This window comes from Passer montanus, unplaced genomic scaffold (genome assembly GCF_014805655.1).
Source record: "Passer montanus isolate IOZ18808 unplaced genomic scaffold, ASM1480565v1 scaffold48, whole genome shotgun sequence".
In the NCBI taxonomy this organism is placed as follows: Eukaryota; Metazoa; Chordata; class Aves; order Passeriformes; family Passeridae; genus Passer; species Passer montanus.
The window spans coordinates 3,071,735-3,099,079 of NW_024369707.1; the positions used below are offsets into that span (position 1 = coordinate 3,071,735).

Here is a 27,345-nt window from a genome sequence, read left to right on the forward strand (position 1 = left end):
TAAGAATCTCATAGAAGAGGCTTTCTCCTACTTTTTTTTATGAAACCAGCCAACTATATTTGAAACTGTAGACTAGGACCAGGTATGCTGGTATCTTTCAGTACTAGTTCTATTACCAATACTCTGCCCAAATAAATACAATTTGATAGAAGGTACTCATACCTCTTTATTCACAGGCCCAGGAAATAAGTTTAGGCTGCTAGATACACCCAACCACTATTTACTTCAAAACAAAAACTCATCTTCAGTAAGAAATACAAGTTAAAAAAAAATAAATTTTCTATGTCATCTATTCTACAAGTCTGATCAGTAATTCTATGGAGCTACACCAAGATAAAACAGGTATTTATTGTCTTGATGATAAAATATTATGATTTATTAATGATTCTATTAAACCACTTTCTAATCAACATAACTTACCTGACTTCTAGTTTCTCAATATCTTCTTCTTCCACCTGAAACTGGGACTTTTTGGTGTAACTGCTGGACCTGGTTACCTGCAAGTAAATTCCTCCTATTAACACATTTTTTTGTATTATGAATATCAAAAATCAAAGGAAACCCTCCCTGCCTCTACCATAGGTAAATAGCTACTGTTCCTTACACAAAGGAAAAAGGTCAGTTGACCAAACAAACTGCCTTTTTCCAGAAAGCAGGAGAAAAACGGGTCAAGAAGGGTTCATGGTGGAACCTACTGAAGGCTGATAAATGAGGGAATTACAGTATAGATCTATTAGAAAAAACAAGTGGTATGATATGAAACTGGCAAATTTTTTTTTCTTTTAGCATGAGCCCTATGAAAGTACTGAAGTCAGTTCTGAAATGTTTAAAGAAACAACACAATTGTAACCTCTCCTCTACACTTTCCTCATTTCTTGACTGACTGCATTTTAACTCCAATAAATCATAAGTCAAAAAGTCACCAGAGTGGTTTGGATCACATTTTATCCTAATATCTAACTGCCTAAGAAATCACACTCAGTATTCTTGAGCAAGTCAATTGAGACACACACATGCACTGGAACTGTGCATAGGTATGAAACTATTTCTCACTCAAGTCCCACAGGAGGATTTACAAAAACACAGTAAATTATAATACATTTGAGGCACATACAACAGTTGTACTCCTTCCAGCTCTCAGTACTGCATGTTTTAAATGCAAATCTGATTTTTATTACTGACACAAATCAGATGAAAATTTAAACTCATAGTTTCTTTGTCAGATAATTCATGTAGAATTGAAATAAACTCCTAAAAAACAACAAAGTTAACTTGTCAAAATAAAATAAACTTTTTTGGGTATAAGTACTATATTACTTTATTAAATAAATAAGTTGTTTGAGTTTTTAAAATCAAGCTTGAAAATATTTAAATAGAAGTCCATGGGATAGGTTAAAGTTATCTCAGAACTCGAGATGGCAACAGATGATATATAAAGTGATTCAAGATAGGGAATTATCTTCATATATGTGTTTGTGAGAAAGTAATTTCTCACACAGCAACTGAAGGGGAATGCTATTGTCAGACAGAAATTTAAATATGTCATCCACTTACATGTGAGAGGCCAGTTAAAGCTCTTCAATTTGCCTGAAGAGAGCTTTCTGTATTAGGTATTGCTATGCAGCTTGCTTAAAAACACCTGAAGGGTTGCATAAAATAGATAAACGGGAAGAACAGCACACAAAAAGTTACCTCAAAATAAAATGTTTCATTAAACTGCGGATTGCTTGTTTTCTTCTTAACTTTGGTCTTCTTTTGGTCATTCCTGTTCCAATGTGGTAAAATTTTTACCATAGACAACTTAAACACACAATTATAAAGACATTCTATTGTCAAGAAGGACCCATGCATTTAAGTTAAAACATTTTTTGTTATTTTACAATTCACTTTGATCAATGAAGAAAATCTTAAATTAAAATTAGATCTTCACAATACAGTTTAAAGAGCTAAAATTTTAAATGCTATATCTAGCTAACCATGCATCTATCCAACTCAAAGGTTGTATTTAATTTTATAAACAGGTAAAACTTACACATATTAATTAAAATGCATGAACAATTTCTAATGCATTTAAAATTTAAATTTCTTTACCACTGCCTGAAGGTAATGAGCACACTTTTCCTTGTCTTGTTCAACTGCAGCTTCTGTTTTTCCCACCCTCTTTTGCTGCTGAAATACCCACTACTTCTTTACAGACAGGGGCTTATACCCAAGACACTGGAGGTTTTCTTTGAAAACAACTGCTGCTCATGTTAGATATGAAGCAACACAGGGTCAAACAAAACAACTGCCCCCACTTCCTTGTGAGTTATTTTTCCGGGGGTTTTTTTTGTTTGTTTGGGGTTTTTTGGTTTTGGTTTTTTGTTTTTTTTTAATTTTACAAGTTTTATAAAAGAATATATTTTTATTTACTTATTTATTTAGCCAAGGGGTGTGATAGTATAAAATGGCTTTCCAAAAGAAAGAAAACGGAGAGGGGAGAAGAAAAGGGAGAAGAAAAATTGCTCTAAGTATCAACTACCTATTTTCAGGCACTGGACATATAAATATTCCAGTCATGGTACATGAGTCACACATGCATAAGATTGGAAAATGTCAACCAGGAATTCCTGTCAGATTTCCACATATATTCCCATATTAACAGGGTAAATCTTTTGTGGGACCAACATTCTCCCACTTCCATCCACATCACAGGACTCCCACAGAAAATGTATGTCAATTTACCTTCTTTGCCATTTGGCCCCATGATTCCTAAGTATAATGAGGGAGCCTCCCTAGTCCTCTTAGAAAAAACCCAAACAAACAGAAACCACCTCCCAAGCCAAACCTAAAAATATGATCTTTTATTACCAAGGAGGAAAAAAAAAATGCTCCATGCAGAGCATACTCAGGGCCAATCCTTCCACAGCCTTTAAGCCAAGCAAGTCTGGTACATCCTGGCACTATGCTGACAAAGGCAATGCCTCAGCACAGGAGAAAGGAAAGGGTCTGATGTAGCAAAAAAGAAGCAACTGAAACTTATCCTCCTTATTGGGCAGGGACTTGCACATAGTGAATGTGTGGGATGGGGGATTTTTCTTAAATGAAAAACCCCAGCAGTTACTGAGGATTACAGATCCCAAACAAGGAGATGTTTGAACTGTGTGGACTTTGAACACCGCATCCTGAAGGTGTTCCAGAACCTCTCCTCTCTCGTCTCCTCCCAATTACACACATTTGCTGCAAAGAAACCCACACATTAAGAGAAACAGAGAAGAGAGGAAGGTGAGTGAGCAACTGCCTGTATCACAACATACAGGAATTTCACACAGATGAACAGGAAGTACAGTACAGAAATGCAATACAAAACATAAGAAAGAACTGAGGTGTAAGTGGCTCTGGACAATGCAGACAGACCAAACACCATCCCAGTCTGGACCATATGGCAGGGAAAGGAGAGAACAGTATCCATGGAGATGTGATGTATGCAGGAGAGCACTGGAAGATTTTTCTGTCTTTTAAAGATTTTGCTTAAAACCTATGACTTTCTTTTCCAATTCAACATCACAGCATTTTAAGATTTATTCATTTTATACTAAAATGTTGCCTGGAAGGCCCCACAAGAGAGACTGTTGCATAAGGATCACAATTCTGTCCATTTATAAGAGGTAACCCATGGCACTCCTTTATGCTACAAGGAAAAGGCAAACAATAGATCAGTGAAGCAATTATTTGGCTTAAAAAATAAAATCCAAACAATGCTTTCTTTTTGAAAACTTTTTATGTCCTGCTGTATTACACAGATATAGCTATACACTGATCCAACATACTGCAGGTACTTGAAGAAGATCTCTAGATGGTAACACAAAATAATACTCAAGTATACAGTTCTAACAGAACAAAACTGTTGGAATTGCTTTGATAAAGACACTCCAGTATCACACATGAATGACAAAATCCTAAGTAAAATGAACTGATATATTTTAGGAAAAATTGCAGATTTCATTAACTTAAATTTGATTTCTCAAGGCCCACAAAAAGCTGTCTGGCCTCAACCAATGGCAGCAACTATATCTGGAAGACATTGATATGGATGAAAATATTTAATTTTGGATAAATTACATTCTGAGTTATGCTAAGAAATGCAAAGTCAAATCCTGAAATGATATTTAAAATTAAACATTCAAAACTATTACAGTATATAGTTCTAGCTCTATCTTTGAAATAGTGCCTAAGGTTTATTTTCAATCTTTCTTCACAATAGTCTATGTTCAGGGTTAAATGGCCCTTTTAAAAACACTGTTTTCTTCCATAATTCATACAGTCAGTGGTAAACTGGTGTTTAACAGGTACACAGGCACACTGTTCACAGTCCTGATGCAAAAGGGACAGGATGCTAATGCAGCAGGGAGACAGAGAAACCTTTTCTGGACCTTTTCTAAAGTCTTGCAATCTTTGAATCACCACAGCAGCAACATAAAGCTGGGTCAGCAAGCTGCCTAACCTTCAGATGCTGCCCACACATAAGTATTAACTAAAAAAAGCTGGAACAGCAAAAGTGAAGCGGAAGAATTTGTAAATTCACAGCAGAAATCAGACTTTCTAGCAAAATTAATGTAACCATACACACTGTAATTTAAGTCCAGAAACATTCCACAGATTACAAAATTTCATAAGATCTGAATGTTGTATTCCTGTTCTCTATAAAATAATGTATTTTTAGGTGTATTGCAGGAATTTAACTAAATTAATGCAAGAAAGTTTCAATTGTCATAATTTACTAGTTTGAAAAAACTCCAAAACCCAGGCAACTTTAGGAGAAAATAACTTCTCTAAATTCCTATGAAAATTAAGTATATGTTCTAATATCATAATGTGGAATAAAAAGTTGTGTAGATCAAGTGGAAATTATGCAGCTGCACACATTTTAAAATAAACACTTTATGTAGTGTAGAAAAATGGTGTTAAAGAGTAACGGGAGCTGCAAATTCAAACACGAGTGGAAACAACAGACACTAACACTCCTGTGCTGCCTCAAAACTCCACCCTCTTTGGAGTATGCACAATTATAAACCAGATGGTATTTCCCCCCCCCCAAATGTCCCTTTGTCTTAGCCAGCTCAGGGAACATTTAGTGCTGAGCCACTGCACAATCATTTGTTATTTTTCTTCCAGTTATCAAGCACGTGGCCTTCAGCATTTCAATAATTTTTGAATCACAATGAACGCTACAGTGATTTCAAACCCACCATTTAAATGGGTTCTTGAAACATCCAGTTGTTTCATAAGCATTAATTGATTCCTCCTCCAACATATAAGTGGCACAGAAGAGTGGCAACAAAAGTAAACTGTCTGGACTTTTCAGTCATTGGGGTATCTGACCTGAGGCAGGACTCGATTCTTTCAGACTGAGGGGCATCCTGTAGCATAAAACACCCTTTGCAGTTTCAGGTGTGATGCTGAGTGTACCTATAAACCAGCTGCAATCTGAACCTCATAGGAAATTCATAGCAGATGGATCAGTCAGCCTTATCTGAAGAAAATTCAGCTGTTTTAACTAGAACACTACAATTTCTCTTCTAACAGTCTTTGACATGATCACCAAGCTCCTGAATTTCTCTAGCAAACAGACACAGGTCTGTGGGACTTTTGGTTACACAGCTTGTTCTGTTCTGTTGACCACAACATAGACAAACTAAAGAAAGGCTTGTTTGTGATTTCCTGCAAGTTGAAAAACATTTTACTGACAACTTCACAGCCTTGCAGCAGAACTAGAATCTCTAAATTCATCATATGGATCTGTCACTTCAAGCTGATTTCATGCTCCAGCTGGTCTCCCTGTGGAGGCAGCTCTAGCACTCCATTTTCACCTCCTGCCCAAGCCCCAGCTCTGCTGACAGCAAGTACAGTCTGCCCAGTGTATCAGACAGCCTGTCCTGGTCCAACACCTCCCCTGACCATCAACTCCTAATATTCCCAAATCTGTCCCTTCCACACCTATCAGGCACAAAAATTTCTTCCAAATTTACTTCACCTCCTCCCCTTCCATCTCTCACTCCAAGGCAGCCAGTCAGATCCATCCCTTCAGTCTGCAGGTACTGCCTGAGTCTGCTTTAGACACGTATGTGACAGCACAGCCAAGTCAGCTGGACTGCTGCTTCTGTTTACCATCCTGACAGGAGGCTTTTAACCTAAAAGCCAGTTGTCAGTTTGGCAAATTGAATCACCCTGTTCGTGCAGGAGCCCTCCCAAGCTCCAAAGGCAAGCAGCCTTTAGGGATAGGAAGCCATTATATCAACTCAGCAGTACTGAGCTGGATTGTTCCTCCCCAGGGACTGAGCACACTGCACTGAATCACTACTGAGACCTCTAAGCTACTAAGCAAACAGCCTCCAGTAAACATGTTTAAAAATCCTGAAGATGTTTGAAGTGGCTAGACTAGAGCAGACTGAACAGAAATGGAAAAGTTGGAATGAAAATGAATGGAACGAAAAAAACCTCACTCTGTTTGCTAGTCAGCAAATTTCATAGGAATACTGCCTTTCCTCAAAGAATCAGGCAAAGTGCTGCAACTGCAATCTCCTTTAAAAGGAAAACAACAACCAAGAAATCCCAGCAAAACCACCACCAGCAAAACAATGACCAATCAAAAACCAAATTAACATTAAATATACACTCCTATTCCAACAACCATAATGAATACATTTCTAACACACAATAAAAATATTTCAGCGTTGACAAATCATTTCATCTACCTAGCTAGGCAGTTGTCAATCAAAAGGCATAAATGCACAGAGTTTGAAGAAGTAGACATGAACTTAGAAGCCTTTTATTATATATTTTAGACTTCTATATCCTTATATGCTGCCTAAGCAACAGGTAACAGAACTTTGGTTCTCTTTTCCAACTGCTGTCCTGTTGCAGTACAGTGCAAGATATGATTCAGTTTTCATTAATTCTCATCTCAGTAGCTTGTTGTGCAAGAGGAGTTTCATACAGGAAATGAGAGCCCTTCAGATATAACCGGCATATATTCAGCTTAGAAGATGAAAGTAAGCCCTCAAAAAGACCCAGCCCACAATAAACCCCCTCAATGACTGACTCTACCTCCATCATTCAAATCAACTCAAGTTCTCCATGGGCAGACACTCCCTACCTGCAGCCATTAATATCTGTATGTACACTTCATAAAAATTACTGTGTTTGCTAGAACAGCTTCATGTGAGCAGACAAAGTATAAACAGGACAGTAACAAACTGACAGGTCAATCTGAGAGCATGGTGCACAATTCATTTAGTAAGGTATGTGCAATGAAGTCAAAATCCAGCTGTAATAAACCATTTCTGGGCTTTGAAGTATTCACACTGTAAATACACAAAACCTTCTTTCAGAGCTGAAGGGCTGCTGATCTCAGAGAAGGCAGGTGCCACCACTCAACTGCATAATTTGCCAAGAAACTGGTCAAGCATCATCTATTTCAGCAGCAGCAAATATGCAAACAATGGGCATGCAAACTTGTTCTTAGGGACTCCCAGCAAGAGCTGCAAGCACTTATCTGTGAAATGTGCTACTATACACACCATTGTGGTTTCAAAAAAAACCAACCCACACTGCGTCAGCAGGTAATCTCTTGCACTTTTGCCCATCCTCATTCACACATTAGGAAAGGAAGCAATTCATATCAGAGACAAAACAAAGCTTTATTTCACAGTCTGTGAGTCTATCTGCGTGAAACTTAGCAGCAAGTTTGCAAGAAATACAAAAATCATGTGTAAAATCAGGGCTTAGCCTGCTCTACATGAGCTCTAAGACAGTCCTTCACCAAAGGAAGATTAACTATGCTTTATAACAGAAAAAACAACTGGAACTGAGTTTTTTAATCAATCCTAATCACAAAACTCATCTAGAAGACCAGCAGAAAAAGCTTCTAGAGCCATGTTTACAGACCCAAATCAACAGGAATCCACTGCCTAGCCAGTCACGGTTTTGGTTTAGCCACAAGGTGACAGGGGACTCCAGGTAATGCTCAGAATTACAGCTTTTTAATTACTTGCTATTGTGTGTGCACTTAACACCACATTTCATCTTGTGTAATGACAGCTGGAGCTACTATTTTTCACCTTTGTAGAATTTCTGGACTCTCAGGGAATAACAGTGGAAATCCATTAGCAACTTCACTACACACAGAAGCCAGCACAAGTATCTAGAATTCTCCTATCCTAGAAAAAAATTAACTGGTGAAGGTTTAAAAGAATCTCATTTCCATTGCATTGAGACACGATTAATTTGAAGATGAAGTAAAATATTGCTTCTGAAAGGCAAGTATCGTAGCCTGCATGTCAAGAGTTATTTTTTCTGTGATTTTTTTTTCCCTTTGGCCATTATTTTCCAGTTTAGAACACATAAAGAAGAGTCAGAAACAGACACATAAATAGATCTGTGCCCACTCCTTGTCTCTCTTTTACTCTATCATGGTTCTGCTCCTTTCTATCTTTCAGCTTTGTTAAAGGAGTTACTAAGTCAATGTCTTCTCAGGGCCTGGTGACCAGCAAAAAACACAGCAGGAAGTGCATCAATATCATGGGAAATTTACAGAACAAGCGGGGTTTTAAAAAGTTTAATTTTCTCTTTAATACTGCCACACCTATTTTCTGTAAGTTCCTCATGCTTTAAGGTCCAATGCATTTCAAAAATGCCCTCACATTCATTTCTATAATACCACATTCAGTGAGAGATTTCTTATTTCACAAACTCTCACATGTATATGCAAAATACATTAATGTGCCATGTATCAGTAATGCAGTAAATTATTTCAAGGGCAGCAGCACGTGTGGTAAAATTCTACTAAACATTTTTAGTTTAAGGAACTCCAGTGCATTTCATAACCTCAGACAACTGCACTGATGTAATACAGCAGCGTTTAACGCACAATCCTCTCCCACATGGCACTGAGTGGGTGAGTGCAGCAACCAAAAGAGAACCCTGGCTTCCTTTTGATCAATTATCTCCGTCATAAAGAGATCCTAAGAGAGGGCACAGTAGTAAACCACTTCCTACTCAAAACTGCAATTTGCAACAGTAACTTTCTAATGCAACTTTTCTTCATCATATGAAAAATCCAGGCAAGTTTATAAAATGAAAAACCCACAACACTAACATGAAGTGCATGAAGACATAAAAATATGAAATTTTCTGAAAATTAAAAAAAGTTGGGAATAAAAAACAAGGTCATAAAGCTCCAGCCAGCTTTTAGTGGTGAACAGTCCATGGGGAAAAGCTGTTCTAATTCTGCTTTGTGCTGCAAGTGGGATACAAAAATAAGAGCATCAGGACTTCCAGTGAACCATGCTGCTACCCCACTATAAAAGCAGACACATTCCAAATTATCTTTAAGTAATAAAGATATCTTGATGTTCAGCAAGTTCCATCTTAACTGAATTATGAGCCTAAGCCATTAAACCATCACCAGTTTCACCAGCTTAATTCTACCACAGAACAACTCCCCCCTCATAACAAGTTAAAGAACAGCAAACAGACCACTTTGCTGAGTCCTGCTCCAACTCAACTACCCATCTGGGTCTGGAGAGTTGAATAAGACAAGAACATCATCTTAACTTCATAACAAAAATTACATTAGCAAATATACCAAAAATTCACTGTTTCTATGATGCTCTTTGATATGCTGTAGCGTTTTTACACTTCAGAGCCAAAATGAAGTTTGGTAGTGAAAGCTCCTCAAGTTGCTGCTAAGAAGTTTTACTGAAATGTGGCAAACATGCTGTTCCAGAACCACAATTCCTGTATACTTTGTTTTTCTGTAAGAATTTCTTATCGTGGTTAACTGGAAGAAAATAATTCTGAAGCAAAACTAGCAATAAATTTTACCACATTGACCCACAAAAATACCAGCAGCAGCAATTCAGTCAGTAACAGCCGTACTGCAAGTTCTGCACTGCACTCTCCTAGCCTTCTCACCAGACCAAATTCAACTGGAATTACAAGACACTAATCCTAGTAGTCCCAATAAAAGTGAGGGTTTTGGCAGCAGAGGTCAGCAGCTGTGAAAAACTTCTGCTGGAGTTCCCTAGACATTTACTCATCTCTCCACAAGGCAGATTGCAAGGAAAATCGCATAAAAAGAAAAATGCTATTGGTACTAACACATCCAGTATCAGGAAAGACAAATCCCATAACATTCTAACAAACAACCAAATATTAAAGGATTGATGTATTTCCTTACTGGACTACAAGTTGCTGGCACACAGATCCATTGTCTGTTATCAGTTCGTTCAGCTTTAATTCAAGGTGAACTTTTCCCTGAAAAAAAACAAGAGAGAAACACAAGTAGTTTTAAAAGCATTATTTTAAGAGTACGAATTAGAACAATAATATAGCTTACAGTTAGAAGTTATTTAAGGTAATTCCAATATTATGACTTGAAGAAAATACCTAATCTAAAGCACCTATCCTGCAAGTAGAGCATGATGGATGCACATGAACTTTAAGACAATGAGAAGCACTATCTCATCTGCAGACAGCACAAGAATCAGTCAAGCCTCTACAGATTTAACACACACAAGTACTTCTTCCACCAAGAGCAACTGCCAAGAGTAAGAGTCTCAGCTGTTTTATCCCAAGCATGGGATGAACCCTTGCACAGACATGAATTTCTGAACACTTCAGGATAAAGTTCTAAAATGACCTTGGACTCTGCAGGCAGGCAGGCATACCTAGGAAAGTAGAATAGCATGCAATAGCCATAACCAGCAACATTTAATATCCACAGTGAAATCTTGTCCATCCCACCAGACTGAAGATCATTTAGAAATGTACTGTGCATCCCAGGGCAGTTTTCAACTATTTCATGAAGACTGCTGATGTACTCAAGGAACAGTAAACACAACCAAAAGAGAGGAAAAGGTGGCAAGAATTGCTAAACCCAGCTTCCTCCTTTTCTTTTTCTGATATGGCAGGATGCATTTAAGAAAAAGAATCCATAACTTATGGCACAGCATGGATTAACTTCAGAAACCAGCAAGGGCCAACCCTCTCAATGAAAGGCTCCAGAACTTTAAACCATGATATGCAACTTTTTTGGGATGACCAAAATTTATTACTTAAATCTTGCTCCAGACAGCTACTGCCTGAACAATAGCTGCTACTCCTTTCAGTGCCTGGCTGTTTGTGCTGGCTTGTACATCTAAGACAAACACACACTGTCAGAGTCTTTCTTCTAACCATGTTCTCCTTGGTGTTCTCAACTTTGTCTATTTGCTAAATGGAACATCAGATACTGATGATACTGGTCTGTTCACAACCAAAAGTCTCAGGGAAGGGTTCTGGAAGGTGATTTGCAAGAGTGGCAAAGGAAGCAAGTCATAATCTGTACTACAGCTTTGCCTTTCTGCTAAAATGGAAGTAAAACCCTTAGCTGACCTTGCACACATTTCTATAGCAGTTATGTTTTGACATAGAACTGCAATGTTTTCATTGTAAATCCCCTGGGGCAAAGGCTGCGTTTCCCTCTCTGTTCATCACATGGGAGGAGAAAAGAAGCTTCTTTTACAAGGCAGTTCCCAACCTAACTGCTTTGGGATGCCTGCCAGGTGTTTTGCAAACTGCTACTACAGGGACAGGAACACAGGTACATTAAGAAAGCATTTGTCAAGCAGAGAAACTCCATTACAAAAACAGATTTACAGGATAAAAACAGGATACTGAGAAGCATGCCAACAGCCTTACAAGGCAAAGTTTTTGAATGACAAATGAAAAGACAAACATTATTAATATTTATTTATATAACTGACTTCACTTGTTTTAGAAAACAAATGCTGTGAATGGCCTAAACACCTTCCTTTTGCTTTTAAAACCAAAGCCCACAAACTGTGTTTTACACAGAACAGGAGGAGTAAAACAGCACATTGCTGCTCCTGAGAACTACCTGTGCATGCAGTTTGCTCCCAGCCCAGTGCCATGATGACTACAGTAACAGGGCTCTAAGAAAATATTTCCCCAACATGCGTGGAGAATTTTAGAAGATTTTTGTTATTTTGTTTGTTGAGAGCAGTGTGATGGTTTCCTAAAGTTGCTGATCTGCAGATCTATATCAGAACTTCAGACATAGTATGCAACTGGGTTTTAAATGTGGCTGTACAGAAGGCTTTTACTTCAAAATAGAGAAATCAGCCATTCTCATACAATACATAATAAACAAACAGTGACTTCATGTGAATGCACTTTGCATCTGTAGATCTCAGGGCTGTTCAAAGGCAGGTAGGTACCATTTTAACTTTACAAATGGATTGATAATCAATTTTCAGGTACTTATTACAGAAAGATGGAGTATAATTGATACAGATCCTATCAATTTTAACAAAAGGAACAGTGAATGTTCAAAAACCTTAACAGTGTGTGAAAGATTTTGATTTTAACCAATGTGTTTTTCAAGCACAGATCTCTATAAAACTCTAACTATGAATAAATACAGGTATAAAAGTATCGTATAATATATATATATTAAAAAATCCCTAAATTGCTATGAATAATATAGATCAAAGGTGTTTCCTCAAATGAGCCAATTTCAAACAAGATTAATGAAGATTTTATAAATAAAAAGGGATCAAGCAATCCTAAGAATTTTAGTACCATGCTGACACTATCTGCATTTTAGAAAACAAGAAAAATTTTTAAAAGCTAATAAATGTAAACAAGTCTGTGTCAGCTGCAGTTAAATGTGGTCTGTTTCACCCAGCTTCTCAAATTCTGATTTATTTATTTAGTATTCTCCCATTTGTATTTATTTTTCAGGAACTAGTGGAGAAAGGAAAAAGTTCCAAGAAAACAAGATTAATATGAACTCATAATACTGTGAACAGCAGCAAAACAAAAACCAGCTAATACTGAAACAGAGAGCAGAGCAGCTACTTTCTAAAAGTCTCCACCACTAAGATACCTGGTCTACAAGCTGCTAATTAGACCAAAGTTAACCTGTCAAGAATAGATGTATATAAAAAGTACACTTTTTTTGAAAAAAATGCAGATGTATGGAAAGCCCCAAAAAGAATCCCAACCAAGCAACTGCAAAGTGTCCTGTGCATATTCATGGAACATGAAATACTTCTCTGCTATCCTATTGCCTTGCACACATCATGAATTTTGGAAAATACTCACATGGAGGGAACCAGAGGAGTGAAAAATCAACTACATGTATGGTACCATGAGGAAAAGAAAACAAATTTTTTTTCCTCCAAACTGATTTGCCTTTATAAATATTTCATGCACTTTTTCTGCACATGTACAACATAAAAGTCTGCTACTTTCAGCCATGTCTAGCCAACAGTCTTGGACATTTCAGAATATATTCCAGTACTGTATAGTACATCCAAACCAACAAGATTTCAGCCAAATGTGACAGATGGGAACTGTTCTCAGCTATGCTCTGAAGACTTTTATGGAAAGATAAACCAGGATAGGACAAACCTACCCAAATGCCTTGACTCAAGAAAAGATAAATATGAGGTGCATACACCTAAGCAGAAAAGGTAATTTTTTAATGGAAGTGTCATGCAGGATTGTGCTTTGCACAGCGCAGTCATAGAAAAGTAAGAGTTTACATTCTGCTGTCAGTCATAAAGCTATGGAAAACTATGAACTTTTTATTTCCAATGTGTAAGAAATCAATAAATTCTATTAATGGAATATTCTAATTGAATTATCACATACTCATGTAGTATTATGACCAAAAAAATACCTTTCTCAATATATTTGTATGACAGAAAAAACATAGCAAGCATGGCAATGTTTAAGTCAAAGTGGAAACTACCTTTCAGTTTGTATCTGGAAAGTGCTTTCTAGAATTTTCAGAGTGATTACACAAAAGAATTCAAAGAAGACAATGTGAAGCTGCACTAGATGATCTCCAGGTCCCTTCCAAATGAACCATTCTATTCCATTTGATCTCAACTGAAAGAGGACTGATTTTCAATAGAGAAGAGGAAGTGGCATTCAGATGTTTTGAAAATCTGTCTTCATGCAAAGCAACCACATGCTCTCCTATACCCAAGAGCTGCAGGCTAAACTTATGACACATAAATGAATCATCTGTGGAAATAATAGGAGAATTCTGTGTACATTCAGATCTTGTAAAAGTAGCCAGGATTCTCCCTACCCAAAGGGACTTTCAGGTTACTAAAAAAATACAAACACAGTCAAGTCTAAGACTTTGCCCTCAGGCAAATCTGGAAAAAACCCTATTAAAATCTACTACCTTATCAGAGCAAGAAGGCTAAGAGATTCTCAAGAATTCTGTTTTGTTCTTGAAACCAACAAGAGAATTGCTACAACTTCTAGAGCCATCTCACTTTTACCTATTCCTAGAACAATCCTGTTTGAAGAACCAGAACCACAGGCTGAAATAAAACTGTGAAGTGCAAGTTGTCTGACACTGAATGCACAAAGTGTTTGAAGATACATGAACACAACACAAGTACCTCCAAGTTTTGAAGGCTAACCATTTCTATGTCACAGAATCAGCCATTATTTCAGTTAACACCAAAAATTACTAAAAAAAAAAAGTTATTCAACAGTTTTAGGATCCATTCATGTGCCTCAAGTACATGACCCCTCTTACAAGCATTTCATCAAAATACTGTTAAGACATTTCCCAAACAGTTGCTTCATGTCTTCTGCCAGTTTTAAGCACCATGAGGAATAACACCAGCTTAGGCTTAGAGAGCATTACTCTCTAACTAAACTGTAGACACAACTGCCTCACAAGAAATACAGATGCTGAACCTTATCTCCAACAGCTCAGTGCCATCTTCTACCATCATGTCCTTATCTACACTGAACTTTCACAAGGTAAATGTGCAATTTCATAGTTACCTGAACCTCTGAATTAGAATCAACAGGTTGAAGCATAAACCAGTTCTCATTTCCTGTGTAGTTGCATAAATCTTCTTTTTTGATTGATACCTTTCCTGAGGGAGGGTGGCAGGGGGAGAGAAGCATAAATATTACCTTCATATGAATAGAACAAATATTTAATTATGTTTGATATTTGATTTTCTTCTAAACTCTTAAGTTTTTAAAAAAATTATGATGTTATATGAAGAACATAAGGAATATTATGGGTAAGTAAAGCAGAAAATAGTTTGTATGAAGCCTGATGGGATTAATTATTATTTGTTATCCTGGATATCATCAATAGGAAGGTAAAATAAAGAACACACTTGAAACTGGAAATAACATAATAGATTTGGGAGAACAAAAACGGTGTTCAAGAATGCTTAAACAGGAAACTGAAGTAGATGCCTTTTACTCTTCTGATTGCTATTTGGAAAGCTGTTATTATATCTAATTATCTGACATCCTGGTGCAAATTATTTCCTTCCTCAATTCAAGTAAAGCAAAGGCTTCTTCCACAGACTATTAGAGTTTTATAGCAACTGTATCCAAAAAGCACCTGCAATAAAGTTGTTATGCAGTGGAGAGAAAACTACCTCCCATGATTTTTCACTTAAGCTACACAAGTTGCTGCCAAATACTTTGTAAATCACTAAGTTACAGATTGTATTGACAGGGAAAAAAATATCTATAAACGATTTCAAGAATTATTCCACAACTGTAATTATTGTGGAATGATTCCACAATTTATTCTTTGAAGATCTATAAGTAGTCACAATTATTCAAATATTCCAATGAAGCAAAAGTGGAAAACAAATAATTTTTAAAAATGTGTTCAGACCATAATAAGACTATAAAATGTCCTACTAGCCTGAAAAACAAAACATATTTTAGCATAATACAATGAAGCAAGGAAACAAAATCCTTATTTTCAGACGTTAAAGGAGCACTTAAGTGCACTATACACAGTTTTGAAAGATGCTTCACCAATAATTGTATCCTTAATCCTACAGATAATGCTACTGAAAATAACCAAGTGTTCTGCAAGAGGCAGACAGCACCTCACTGACACTTACCTATACGCAGGTCCTTCTGTAAAACACTTTTATCATAAATGTAGAAGGACAACCACTGGAATGTTCTCGGAATCTCAAAGTAAAACTCCTCTCCAAAATAAGGACTGAAAAGAAAGATTTGAAGTTAAAATAGAGAAACACTTTACGCAATTTATATAGAACATGAACATCAAAAAGCTGCATTTTACTGCTGTCTCAGCCCGTGGCCCTCAGCACTACACTGAGCTGTCATCAAAGGTGCCCAAAACCATTTCAATACAAGAGCACAAAAATATGGCAATGCCTTCTGTTTGTTTAATCAAAGGTAAGAATCAGAGCACACAGAGAGTGGTGTCTCCTCTGCAATTTCAATTCTATTTTTCTGTCTTGAAATTATTCTAGCTGGTTCTCTAGACTTCCTGAGACATTAACAAGTTTTGTTTTATTTTGTTATTCAGTACATGATTAAACTACACTTAATCTTAATTTAATTTAAACTTATTGATTACTTAACTAACTGGCATTTGTTTAGCTCTAACTTCCATGTCAAAACTGCTGCTCTAAGATTCAGACCTGTGAGAAGTTATCACTAGAAACTCTAAGATAGAACAGTGAAAAAGAAGCGTTAATCTCAAATACACACGATCGCCCTCACACCACAATGGTCACCACGTTTCTCCATCTAAAGAAATCCAATATCATGTTTACAGCTGTCCCTATTTAACTGCCATGTGCACAGCCCTCTACAGAAAGACTCTGGGTTCCTCTATGTTACACATTTCATACAGTGTGTTGGTATCTTCACTCCCAGAACTGATACTCTCATTAAAGTTAAGGAGTACTTATCAATGTAATCAGAGCCAGCAGTCAGAAATTGTATTTCAAGATTGAACAAAACCACAATGTTGTTTGTGTTACTGCAAGTGATGAATTCCAAAAGTCAAGGAGATCCACAGAAAAACCCTGCCATTCTAGAACTGGTTCTTAAAATAGTTTCAGTTACAATGTATTAATATCACTGGGGAAAGATGTTCATGAAACTGCTTTTATGCAGAAAAGTACTGTGATATCTGTTATACCAAACCCTGAAACAAATGCTGGGGGTTTTTTGTTTCCCAGCAAAGTATCATTCTGACCCTATTGCTACAGTACTTTCTTAAACTAATAAAAATATGACAAATATGCTTATGTTTGGAACAAGCAGTTCATGTTATTACCTACCCAAAGGATACCAGAAGAACAGGTCACCATCCCTACTCTCTTCCCTCCAAAATAACCATGGAAAAAGACCACCCCATGCTTAAGGACAATGGCTCATCAGATAAATTAAAAAGAGCTGACAACTAACTTGAAAAGTGGGTAAGAACACAGATAAAAGAATCTAGTATTTCAAATGTCTAGAACAGATTTTTAGAAACAAGAACTTTAAGGGCAGGAATTCATTATAAGGAATTCCACAAGTAATAACGTTCTTTTTGTTAAAACACAGACCTTTTACCACAGGCTTCAAAGAAGACAAATTAGTATTAGCCTTTGCACTACTCTGAGAAATAATTTAAGAATTCTCAGTAGAAAAATTCAGCTGTGGCTTTTCAGCTCCCCTCCTTTTTATATAATTTCAAAGCCAACAAAATCTGCTTTGATTACAAGGGCTGGGTTCTTCTTGTCAGCACCAGGACTGAAGGCTTAAACTCAAGAGCATCACCTTCAGCAGCAGTGCAGCCCTAAACAGCCTCAACTTCCTTATTACCATCAGTGCTCATTTTAATTGTATTGACACAATAAGCCAGACCAAAACCCAGGATCAAACACAGGCTTATTTTAAACTAAGGTCAAGTCCAGGATCTGCTTCCCCTCGCAGCTATACAAATAAAGCTGCAGCAGTACAAACAAAGAGACACTACAGCAGAAAGAGGGAACAGTGGGAGAATGAGCTGGCACTGGTGTCAGGGGAAACTCTGCTCCAGCTCAGCTCCACACAGGTATCCTCAGGGAACAGCAGACTACAGTGCACACAAGTGCCAAGGGTTTAAGTACCTACTCTGGAAGGACCTATGGTACTCCCTGCATCCAATTATAATTAGGCTGAGATGGAGACTATAAGCAGACTTCCAAAAATCTATTTAGTACCTTTATCTTGCACCTAAGAGAGCAAACTTTGTAGCTACACATATGCCCCAGCCCCTAAAGGATGAACAGCCATTAACACTATTATTATTATTATTATTTTGACCTCAACACTATATTAAGTCTCAGACTTGGCAATGAAGAAGCCAATAATACAAATTCAAATAGAAGGCAATACATTCTTTTACTCATGTTGATACATTTTTCTTTATCTAAATTAACAGAGGTTATCAGTTGTTGATTCATAAGCAAAGTATGAGGCAGAGAGAGAAAATGTAAGGTAAAGAACACAATGTATTAGTAAAGAAATTCTTAGCTAGATCCAGAACAGGCTGGCAGGGTACAACAGTTTACAGCATTAAGAAATAATTAAAATGGGGAACTCACTCATCCTGTTCCTCAAGGATTCAGTCAGTTTAGTACTTTCATTTGTGACTTTGATGCAAGAACTTTAAAGACTGTGATGGATATAAAATTAGAAGATAGCACTAATTCAAAGGACAACCAGACTGCCATACAGGAAGAACTGGATTACAGTAGTACAGAATATTAAATTTCACTGAGTAACACACTCCTCTGCTCTTCCCTTCCTCGCTACAGTAACCTGGCAGTTCTGTGAGGACACTGATCAGTCCCAGCCTGTCACCTAATAAAAGCAATGGTTACATCAATGAGAAAATTAATTTCTGCTGTAACCTTGCACTACCACTAAGTTCATTTCAGACATCTGATGAGGTTCACAGATATTCTTTCAACTTTCCAAGGGAAAAAAAAAAAATCTTTCTTTAGAACCCACAGAAATCCCACACTATGTCAGGAAATATTTCTCAGTCATTAGCCAAAATATCTCTCTTTCACTTCAGTATTATTTCTTTTTTTTTTTTAACTTTGGAAAGTCATTTGTTTTACATCTGCATTCCAACAATTCTCCCAGTGCTAGTGGAAGGCCAAACCTATTTGCACATATAAAAAATACACTTCTTAATAGTTTTCAATCAGGGTAGTTAAAACTAATTTTAATTCTAGTGATAATTACTTCCACAGACACTTAATTAGCTGATATTCACAGGACTAGAATTTAGATTAAAAACTGTATAAATTTGCAACCCATAATACAGTGACAAAAACAGACTGTGAATTATGTGTGTAAGAAAAAGCAAGCAAACAATATGAAACAAAACAATGAAATGCAAAATTGCATCTATGACTAAAATTATACTGTACTACACCTCACTGAAAAGCAATTTATGAAGTTTTCGGGTTAATAAGAGATTGGAGCTTTCATCTCCTGTCCCAGTACCTCTAGGTTAGTACTGTTTCTAGTTTAACACAGCAATAAGAAACAAGATGCTGTAATTAAGTTTCTGGAATGAGAGTCAACCTTCATAACTGCATACACAGTAGCAATCAAGTATAAGCACCCAACTGGGGTTGCTGGTAATAGAGGATGAGTTATTTTATTACATTTCACTGGTTTCCATGAAACCCTCCCCTAATTCAGAGGATGAAGGAGTCACCTAGAAAATCAGTGGAGACAGAAAGGAAAAGAGCAGTTCTAAACACCGGGTCCTAACTTCTAATACAATGCTGTCATCACCTGAAAAGTTCTCTGTTTGAGGCATGTTATTTGAGACTCCTCTCTCCACAGCTGTTTTGTTATAGTGAGATTTTTTACTTCATTTCCTCTGTAAAGTATTAATGACATTGCAATTACATTTCAGTTAAAACTTCAATAATATTAAAATATTTTTGATGGATCTAAGGCGTTCTACTTCATCAAATATTTTGATATGCAACTAATAATGCTTTCATTAGGTGATGAAAGCATATAAATGTAATAGTTTTTAAATAGAACACAATAAAAATATCTGTATACATCAAATGTAACAGATCTTGTTTCTGAGCATAGTAGTAGCTTCTAGGGTTTCCATTATTAACATCAAAATCAGAGAGCAAAGTCTTTCAGAGATGGTTTGGGGTCTTTTGCTCATGAAACTATCGTCTGTTTGAAGGGGAAATGTTAAGTTTCTGCTTTGTCAATACAGTCTCCTCAACATTTTTCTCTGAAGGATTACTCAATTGATTTTGCTTTGGTAATCAATTGCAGCCTGTTAAATTCTGAAAATTTTATGGATCTAGCTACAGCAGCTACAGATTACAAATAGAAACGAAATATTTGTTCCTGACTGGCATATATAGCACTTGCTTTTCATGCAGAAGCATAAGGAGGCCCTGAAATGATGTCCTGAAAAAATTAAATTCCCTATTTAAGTTTGTCATCTGAGCCGCTCCTCACCTGTAAACATCTGGAGAGACATCTCAAAGAATGAATACTAACAACAAAACCATTGGAAAAAGGAATCAAGAAAACTTTCCAGCGTTTGAACAGACTGTCTGGGTTTTAAAAGGAAGGCTTAATGTCACCTCCACATAACTGAAACTGTCACTCAGATATTCTGAACAATGAAGCTGCAGTGATGCTTTTTTGGGTCCTCTGTGAACTTCAGACTTTTGAGACATGAAAGCCCTTATATGACTGCAGCTGCATCATCCTGACTTTTTGTTTGATTCTTTTTAAGGCTCTAAATCAGTAGCAGAATCTACAGCAAATGGTGCTCAGGGAAGCAAAGCAAGGTACTGTGTGGATCCTGTTACAGTTCCCAGAACAAGAATTACAGGAGAGAACAAGGCCTGTTCAGGGGACACCCCAGAGCACAGAAAACTCATACATGGCAAAGTTCCGGTTCCTTCATTCTAGGAACAGGTTTTACCAGATACACAGTAAGAGCAGAATTCCACCAATACACTTCAACTGCTTCTCAGAAGAAGGAAACAACATAGGGAGCATGCACCAAGTAGTTTATTTTCCCTAGAAAACAACCTAGCAAGAAAAAGAATGTTATACTGCCCACTGGAACAGAATAGAGTAATTGTGAAATATATTCTAGCATATTTCATTTAAAAGCTCACAAGACTCAAGTTTGACTTCTTGCAACACTCTCATGATTTACACATTGCTGTAACATCTGAGTAGCTGCCACAAGTCAGTTCTCATTTTAAAGCAACACAAGCAAAAGCCATACACACTGGTATTGGGCAGTCTTGCTCATCACATCCATTTAAAAACTGAGCTTACCTTAAGGATTTTTCAACTACCTGTGTACGAAAAACTTCTTCTTGGTCCAAGTTTATGGTACAGAAAAAGTCTCTCATTTTGTTGGGTACTAAGTGTTTGGCGTCATCTGTAAATAAAAAAATTACTGTAAATATTGCAGGGGAAAAACAAAATATTAGGTACAAGAATGTCACAGTTTTAGTGTGTTCAAAAAATTTACTTTTCCATTCAGCATGCATTTTGATATTCATTTTCAATTCATAAGCTTCAAGAGGGCAGAGAAGTTGCTACATGCAGCTTCCCATGGAATGAGAGTCGACAGGAAGAGACACCCTGACTCATGAGCAGCACTGCTTGCAGCACAGCACCTGCACTTTCCCTTGAAAGGTCTCATCTCTGCCTTGACCCTGCACACTTACTAAATCCGAGACACTCACAGCCTGAGGTCATATGGCATTAGGTCATAACACCAAGACATGATCTGCCTGAGCTATTGCTCACTTGGTATTTTCTCCACAAATACTTTGGCTAAAGGAAGCTGATTAATAAGAACTTGCCCATCAAATCTTTATTTCATTTTCCACAATGAACAGCAAATTGTGAGTTGGCTGAGCCTTTGAAAATATATCCCTCATGAGTACTGTTCATTTTTTCCTGACTAGTAGAAGGGGGAAATAATCACCTCCTAATTCAATGTAACATGGAAAAGAATAAAAGGAAGTTTCTAATAAGAAGGAAAGATTGGCAGCACAAGAATACAAAGATTTGCTGGGTATTGAATCTAGGTCACTGCAATTACATGCTGGACATAAGGCAGATCTGTTAGGAAATGGTTCCCTCTAAACAATCACAGCTAAAACCAGTTGAAGTTGCTCTTCCAAAATCCAAATGCTACAGACAACTATGTTAATTTATAGCAACACCATTCTCTAAATTAAACAGACTTTCTGCCCAGATGTCTCCTTCCCATTTGAATGTCTGAAGACAACAAACAGACCCTTTCCAGCTTTTATTTTGCTAAAAGAAATTACAAGCTCTTCTGGTACTCTCTCCCATGAGAGGCTCCTAAACAGAGGAGGTGATCTGCCCCTTTTCCACTTGGTTGTGGAAATCACAGGCAACCAGAATTGCATTAGGTCTTAGCCAGGACCTCTTACATCCTTGCCTGCTGCTGGAAATACCCCTCCTGATGACAAGTGGAATCAACTTTATACAAACATTATCTATTTATATAAGATATTAAAAACAGGATGAAAAGTACATCTAAGTATTGAGGTTTAATTACTTTTATGTCTGAACAGCCTAAGACCTTTCAGAAAGTACAGTCTGAAACTAGATTTGAAATGTCATACATGTTTATTTTTTAAAAATGCAGATATGAAGCACAGTGAGTAAGCTTTATTCTCTATGCTGGTAAGATGTAAAATCAAAGTTCTGTTTTCTCTCTCCTCCACACTCTTTTTGTGTTAGATGGTTAATTTAGGTTAACTTATTACAGTCTTGGAAGTTAAGTAAGCAATGCCCAGCACTGGAAGGGCTGCCCTGACCATCTCTGAGCAGAGAACGTGACAGTTCAACAGGAACACAGACTGAACTTCAATCATGACATTTTCCAGCTCAGGGATATGTACACTGATGGAAAGCATGAACAGACACTTAAGGAACTTCCACAGTTGAAACCTGTGCTCTCAGAAGCATCAACAAGCTTTTCATCAGCTTGGGTGCGGGAGAGGAGGAAGTATACACATTATTTTTAAACACCACACTTCATGTTGACAGATTGAGAGACGTGAACAAAAGCTGGTTTTAATGGCTTTAGACTCCAAAAAAGGACTAAACTCCAAGTTACCCTTAAGTGAGATATTGCAGGAGAACCAAGGAAAGCATCATTTTATCACTGCCTTAACTTTTTTTAAGGAAGAGCCAATTTAATAAAACATATGACATATAAAAATCAATTCATCAATCTGGATGTAATTCCCAGAGAGCTTCTGATACCAAAAGTTTGTAATTAATAAGCATGAACTGGATGTGTCAGCTGTTCCTGAGAACAGCTCTATTTTTTAGTTAATACTTGGAACGGTCCTGTTTTTCCATAAAATATTTAAAATACAACATTATTTAATCATCACTGTAAAGGCATCGTACAGTGGACTCTGAAAGGATATTACAGTTATTATAGTTTCATATTTTCTTAAATGGAGTAGAAATTAAATATTTCTGAATAATTCACTATTTGTCTGTATACTATAGTGCAGTTTTTCAGTTTTAAAGGAAACTTTCCACCCAGAGGAATACACAAAATACAAGTTTTGATTCTAGCTGGTTAGAGCATGGTGCTAACAACACTAAGGCTGTGAGTTCAATCACCACAGGAGCCATTAACTTAACAGCTGAAATTGATGATCTTTGTAGGGTATTTTCAACTCAGAATATTCTGTGATCTGATTTTCTAATCAGTTAAAAACCTTTATTTTGTAGCCCAAGTGTCTGCCTTTAGAGAACAGACAAACTTTTGGGAGGAAGAGGATCCTCAATCCTGAGTTAAAAGTAACCTCAGAGCACTTGTCAGGTGAAATACAGAGCATGAGATTTCACATAGTTTCTAACACCTCTTATTATCTGTGACTGTGGGAGACATTTCACCTACACAGTGACCCAACTCTTGCAAGAAGCTTGTTTCCTTTAAAAAAAAAAAAGGCTCAAGTCTTCGATTACACTGCATCTTCCTTTTTCTGAGAAACCTAAGGCTATAATGGTTGCATAAAAATCAAGTATTAACAACATCAGATATCTGCTTGAATGTTTACATTTTCTGTACATATATGTAATAACCTCTGTTGAGTCAAAGTGTGCAATTAGTGTCCATGTTCTAAATTTCTTTGTTCTGGGTCCCTACCAGAGGACATTTATACACAAACTCTGAAGTATTTGGTTCACAGGACTAAACATATTATATAGCAACAATAAATTCCACTCCAGGAGTGCAGCATAATCCAAGATAACCACACACTGTTAAAAACACAGTGCAAGTTTGAAAAAGAATGCATCCTGAATCCTCAAATGAGCTCTAGGAGACAACAGGACATTTTTCCAAGTGCTTCACTAATGCAGGTTTCAGTAAACACTCCAAAAATCAAGGCAACTAAAATCACTTACGGTACTTCCGCATGGCATAAAATGAAAACAGAAGCCCCAGCCTGAAACACTACACTACAAGATAAGCTCAAGCTACCTGACACCACATACCTTTGCAAAGCATTCTTGTCATTACTATGGCACATAAAATAAAGCCATCAATACAAAAGCATTGCCAAAAAGGAAATACAGGTTTTTTTATTGGATTTTTTGGTGAAAACCTGCTTAAGAGTAATACTACACTTTCCAAAAATATTACAGAGTCTTAAACAGGCAAGACCAGTTCACTTCACTTGAAAACTGGAGGCAGAAGACTGGTTGCAAACACTGACAGCCCAACACAAAAACAGGATACCAAGGACTGCAAACATGTCCTTACTCAGGTTCTTCACTTCTAGGTAAGCAATAGCTGCCTAAACCACCTTTAAGAACCTCTCAATTCTAAATCTGGTGTAATGATTTGTGTAACTTTGCTAAATTTAGATTTTGCCACCAATTTGAAAGAATTCTAAATTCTTTAGAATTCTTAGAACTCTCAATTCTAAATCTGGTGTAATGATTTGTGTAACATTGCTAAATTTAGATTTTGCCACCAATTTGTGCATTGGAAAACAAGGTATAAATAACAACTTTCTGCAGATGGTGTTTTCAATACATGCAGAATTACACAGAACTGACATTACCTCATTAAAACTACCATGCTCTCTCATGCAACACACAAAAAATGAGCAAGTGTCAAATTTTAATTCCCAGCAAAGCTTGGGCACCAAAATGTATTCTCCTTGTAAGAAACATGCTATAAGGAATTCCTTCAGACTGTGAACATCAGCTTTCCAAAGTGAGGCCTGCTATTGTTAATCCCTCCAGATCAAGGAGGATTACATTATTACATTTGTTTATTATTCTTCATTCAGAGGGTTTTCCCCTACAAAACACAGTATTAAAATACTAGCAAGCCAAGAAAATAACACAGTATTTATGGTGTGAAGAAGCCAAAAGAGCATCTAGGCATCAGAGGGTTCCCAAGCTTCCACAGCATATTTAACTCATTGAGCTTTTAAACAGTTTTTGTTTTCTTACAAGAAATAAGTAGGTTTACAAAACGATTTTCACACTGTTTCAAGACATGTCTTTTATTGCAGCTGTTACTTCCACTCATTTTTCAAATGGGTTCTTACAGGTCCATCTTCAGCAATGAACTTTTCATATATTCCCCAGGAAGGTCACAGTCCTCTGTTTACTGACACTTTCGTCAGTTAACTGAACATTCAAAGTTAGGATACAACCACAGGCTCAATCCATAATACATAAAAGGGACAATAAAACTGATTTCAATATAAGTCTCAAGACATTTTCCTTTGTTTTTTAATGCATAGTGGAAAACTTTTATCAAGTTTAATATCCCAAAATGTAAAACTCACTCCATGTTGTGTAGTCCAGTGTTGACAAAACCTTACAATAGAAGATAGGAAGCAGAATAGCATCAAAAAATAAGCCACTTTCAATAATCTTTAGCAACTAACTTCTTATGTACTCCTAGGAAGTGGGTCATAGTCCTTCTTCCTAGGGAGTACTATGACCTTCTCCCTAGGGAATACATAAAACCTTGGTTGCTAGAGATTACTGAAGACAGATTAAGAAAGGTGGGGCTGCTCAGCTGGAGAAGGTTGTGTGAAGACCTCACAGCAACCTTCCCATATCTCAGGGGGAAGCCAGAGAGGGACTCTGCACTGACAGAATGAAGAGTTCCTATTGTTCCCATTGGAAGAAACTGAAAAAGCTGAAACGTAGGTTAAATATATGGAAGAAATTCTTTACTCTGAGAGTGGTAAGGCAGTAGCATAGGATGCCCAGAGAAGCTGTGGATGCCTCATCCCTGGAAGCGGTCAAGGCCAGGCTGGATGGAGCCCTGAGACAGTGTAGCAGAATGTGTCCCTGCCCACGGCAGCAGCACTGGAATGAGACCATGTGTAAGGTCCTTTCCAAACTAATCCATTCCATAGCCCTATGATTCTATGAATTCATGCTTTAACCCCAAAACTAACAGTCTGCTTTTTAAAAGGCTAGCTGGCCTGCATTATTCTGTGCTAACTGCTAACAGCAGCAGATCTCAGTGTGTGCTCAGCCTTGCCGACCTAACCACGTCCTACTGCTCACAGCTCGGGCTGAAAGCACCTCCAGCTCCACTCCAGGCCATCTCCTGTTTTCATGACCCAGTCTTCTATTTACTGAAGACACAGTAAATACATCTAGGCTGCATGACGATATTTAAGTAAACACGGCTCCACTCCTCCACCAAACCTAATCCTTCAACACGTTCTCACAACCGGTTCTCAGCCCCAGCGCCATGCCCGAGTCAACTTGTTTCGCTTCATTCTCAAAAAAGCCGACGGGCTGCGTGAGAAAGGAAACAAGCGGGCCGCGTCCGAGCGCTGTGAATGCACTCCGGTGCCCCTCAGGAAGCCGCCGCACATCCTGTTTCTCCCACTCGCTTTGAAGCGCTCCCCACCGCACCGCACTATCCGCGCCTCCCCGAGCCCCCTCCCAGCCCACCGGCTTCCCACGTTACCGGGCCTGTCGGTATCGGCAGTCAGCACTTCCCAAACACCAAAATAAGGCCACCGGCCTCTCTCTCCGCCTCCTCCCGCTCGCACACACTCTGCACAGAGGCACGGGAGTGCTGGTGACCGCTTCCAGAACAACCCTTCACCACCAACTTCCTGCACATCGCTAATTTCGCAATTTCAGCCTGACAAACAGACTGTGATGCCCGAGGTCCGGGCGGGAGGGGGCATTTCTGTTGGCCCGCTGACTCCAGGAATCCCTCGGAGCCACGGATGCTTCCCTGGCACTCCGGGCCGGCCCCGCCGCGTCCATGTATCCATCCATCCACGCAAGAGCTCACCCACCCATCCCGCCCCGGGGCGCGCAGACCCCGGCCCGGCCCGCACGTGCCGCCACAAAGCTCCTCCGCGGGGCCGCCGCGGCGCGGCCAGACCCGGACCCGCACCCGACCCGGCCCGACCC

The 27,345-nt window shown here is 37.9% G+C and overlaps 1 protein-coding gene across 3 annotated transcripts in view; it reads right to left on the reverse strand.

Annotated features, from left to right (window-relative positions):
- The window catches only part of RASA2 (RAS p21 protein activator 2), a 39,654-nt gene extending 18,171 nt beyond the window's left edge, over nt 1-21,483 (reverse strand). The window contains exons 1-7 of one of the 3 annotated variants that reach the window (XM_039722313.1): nt 21,202-21,483; nt 15,960-16,063; nt 14,863-14,957; nt 10,220-10,296; nt 3,587-3,670; nt 1,693-1,765; nt 421-497 (exon numbers count right to left, since the gene is read on the reverse strand). In XM_039722313.1, coding sequence (XP_039578247.1) covers nt 421-497; nt 1,693-1,765; nt 3,587-3,670; nt 10,220-10,296; nt 14,863-14,957; nt 15,960-16,063; nt 21,202-21,431 — 740 coding nt within the window. In that variant the 5' untranslated portion in view covers nt 21,432-21,483. Of the gene's footprint in view, nt 1-420; nt 498-1,692; nt 3,671-10,219; nt 10,297-14,862; nt 14,958-15,959; nt 16,064-21,201 lie in introns of those variants that run through there. The other 2 variants (XM_039722316.1, XM_039722314.1) reach the window with 2 other exon arrangements.
- Nucleotides 21,484-27,345: the final 5,862 nt, after the last annotated feature.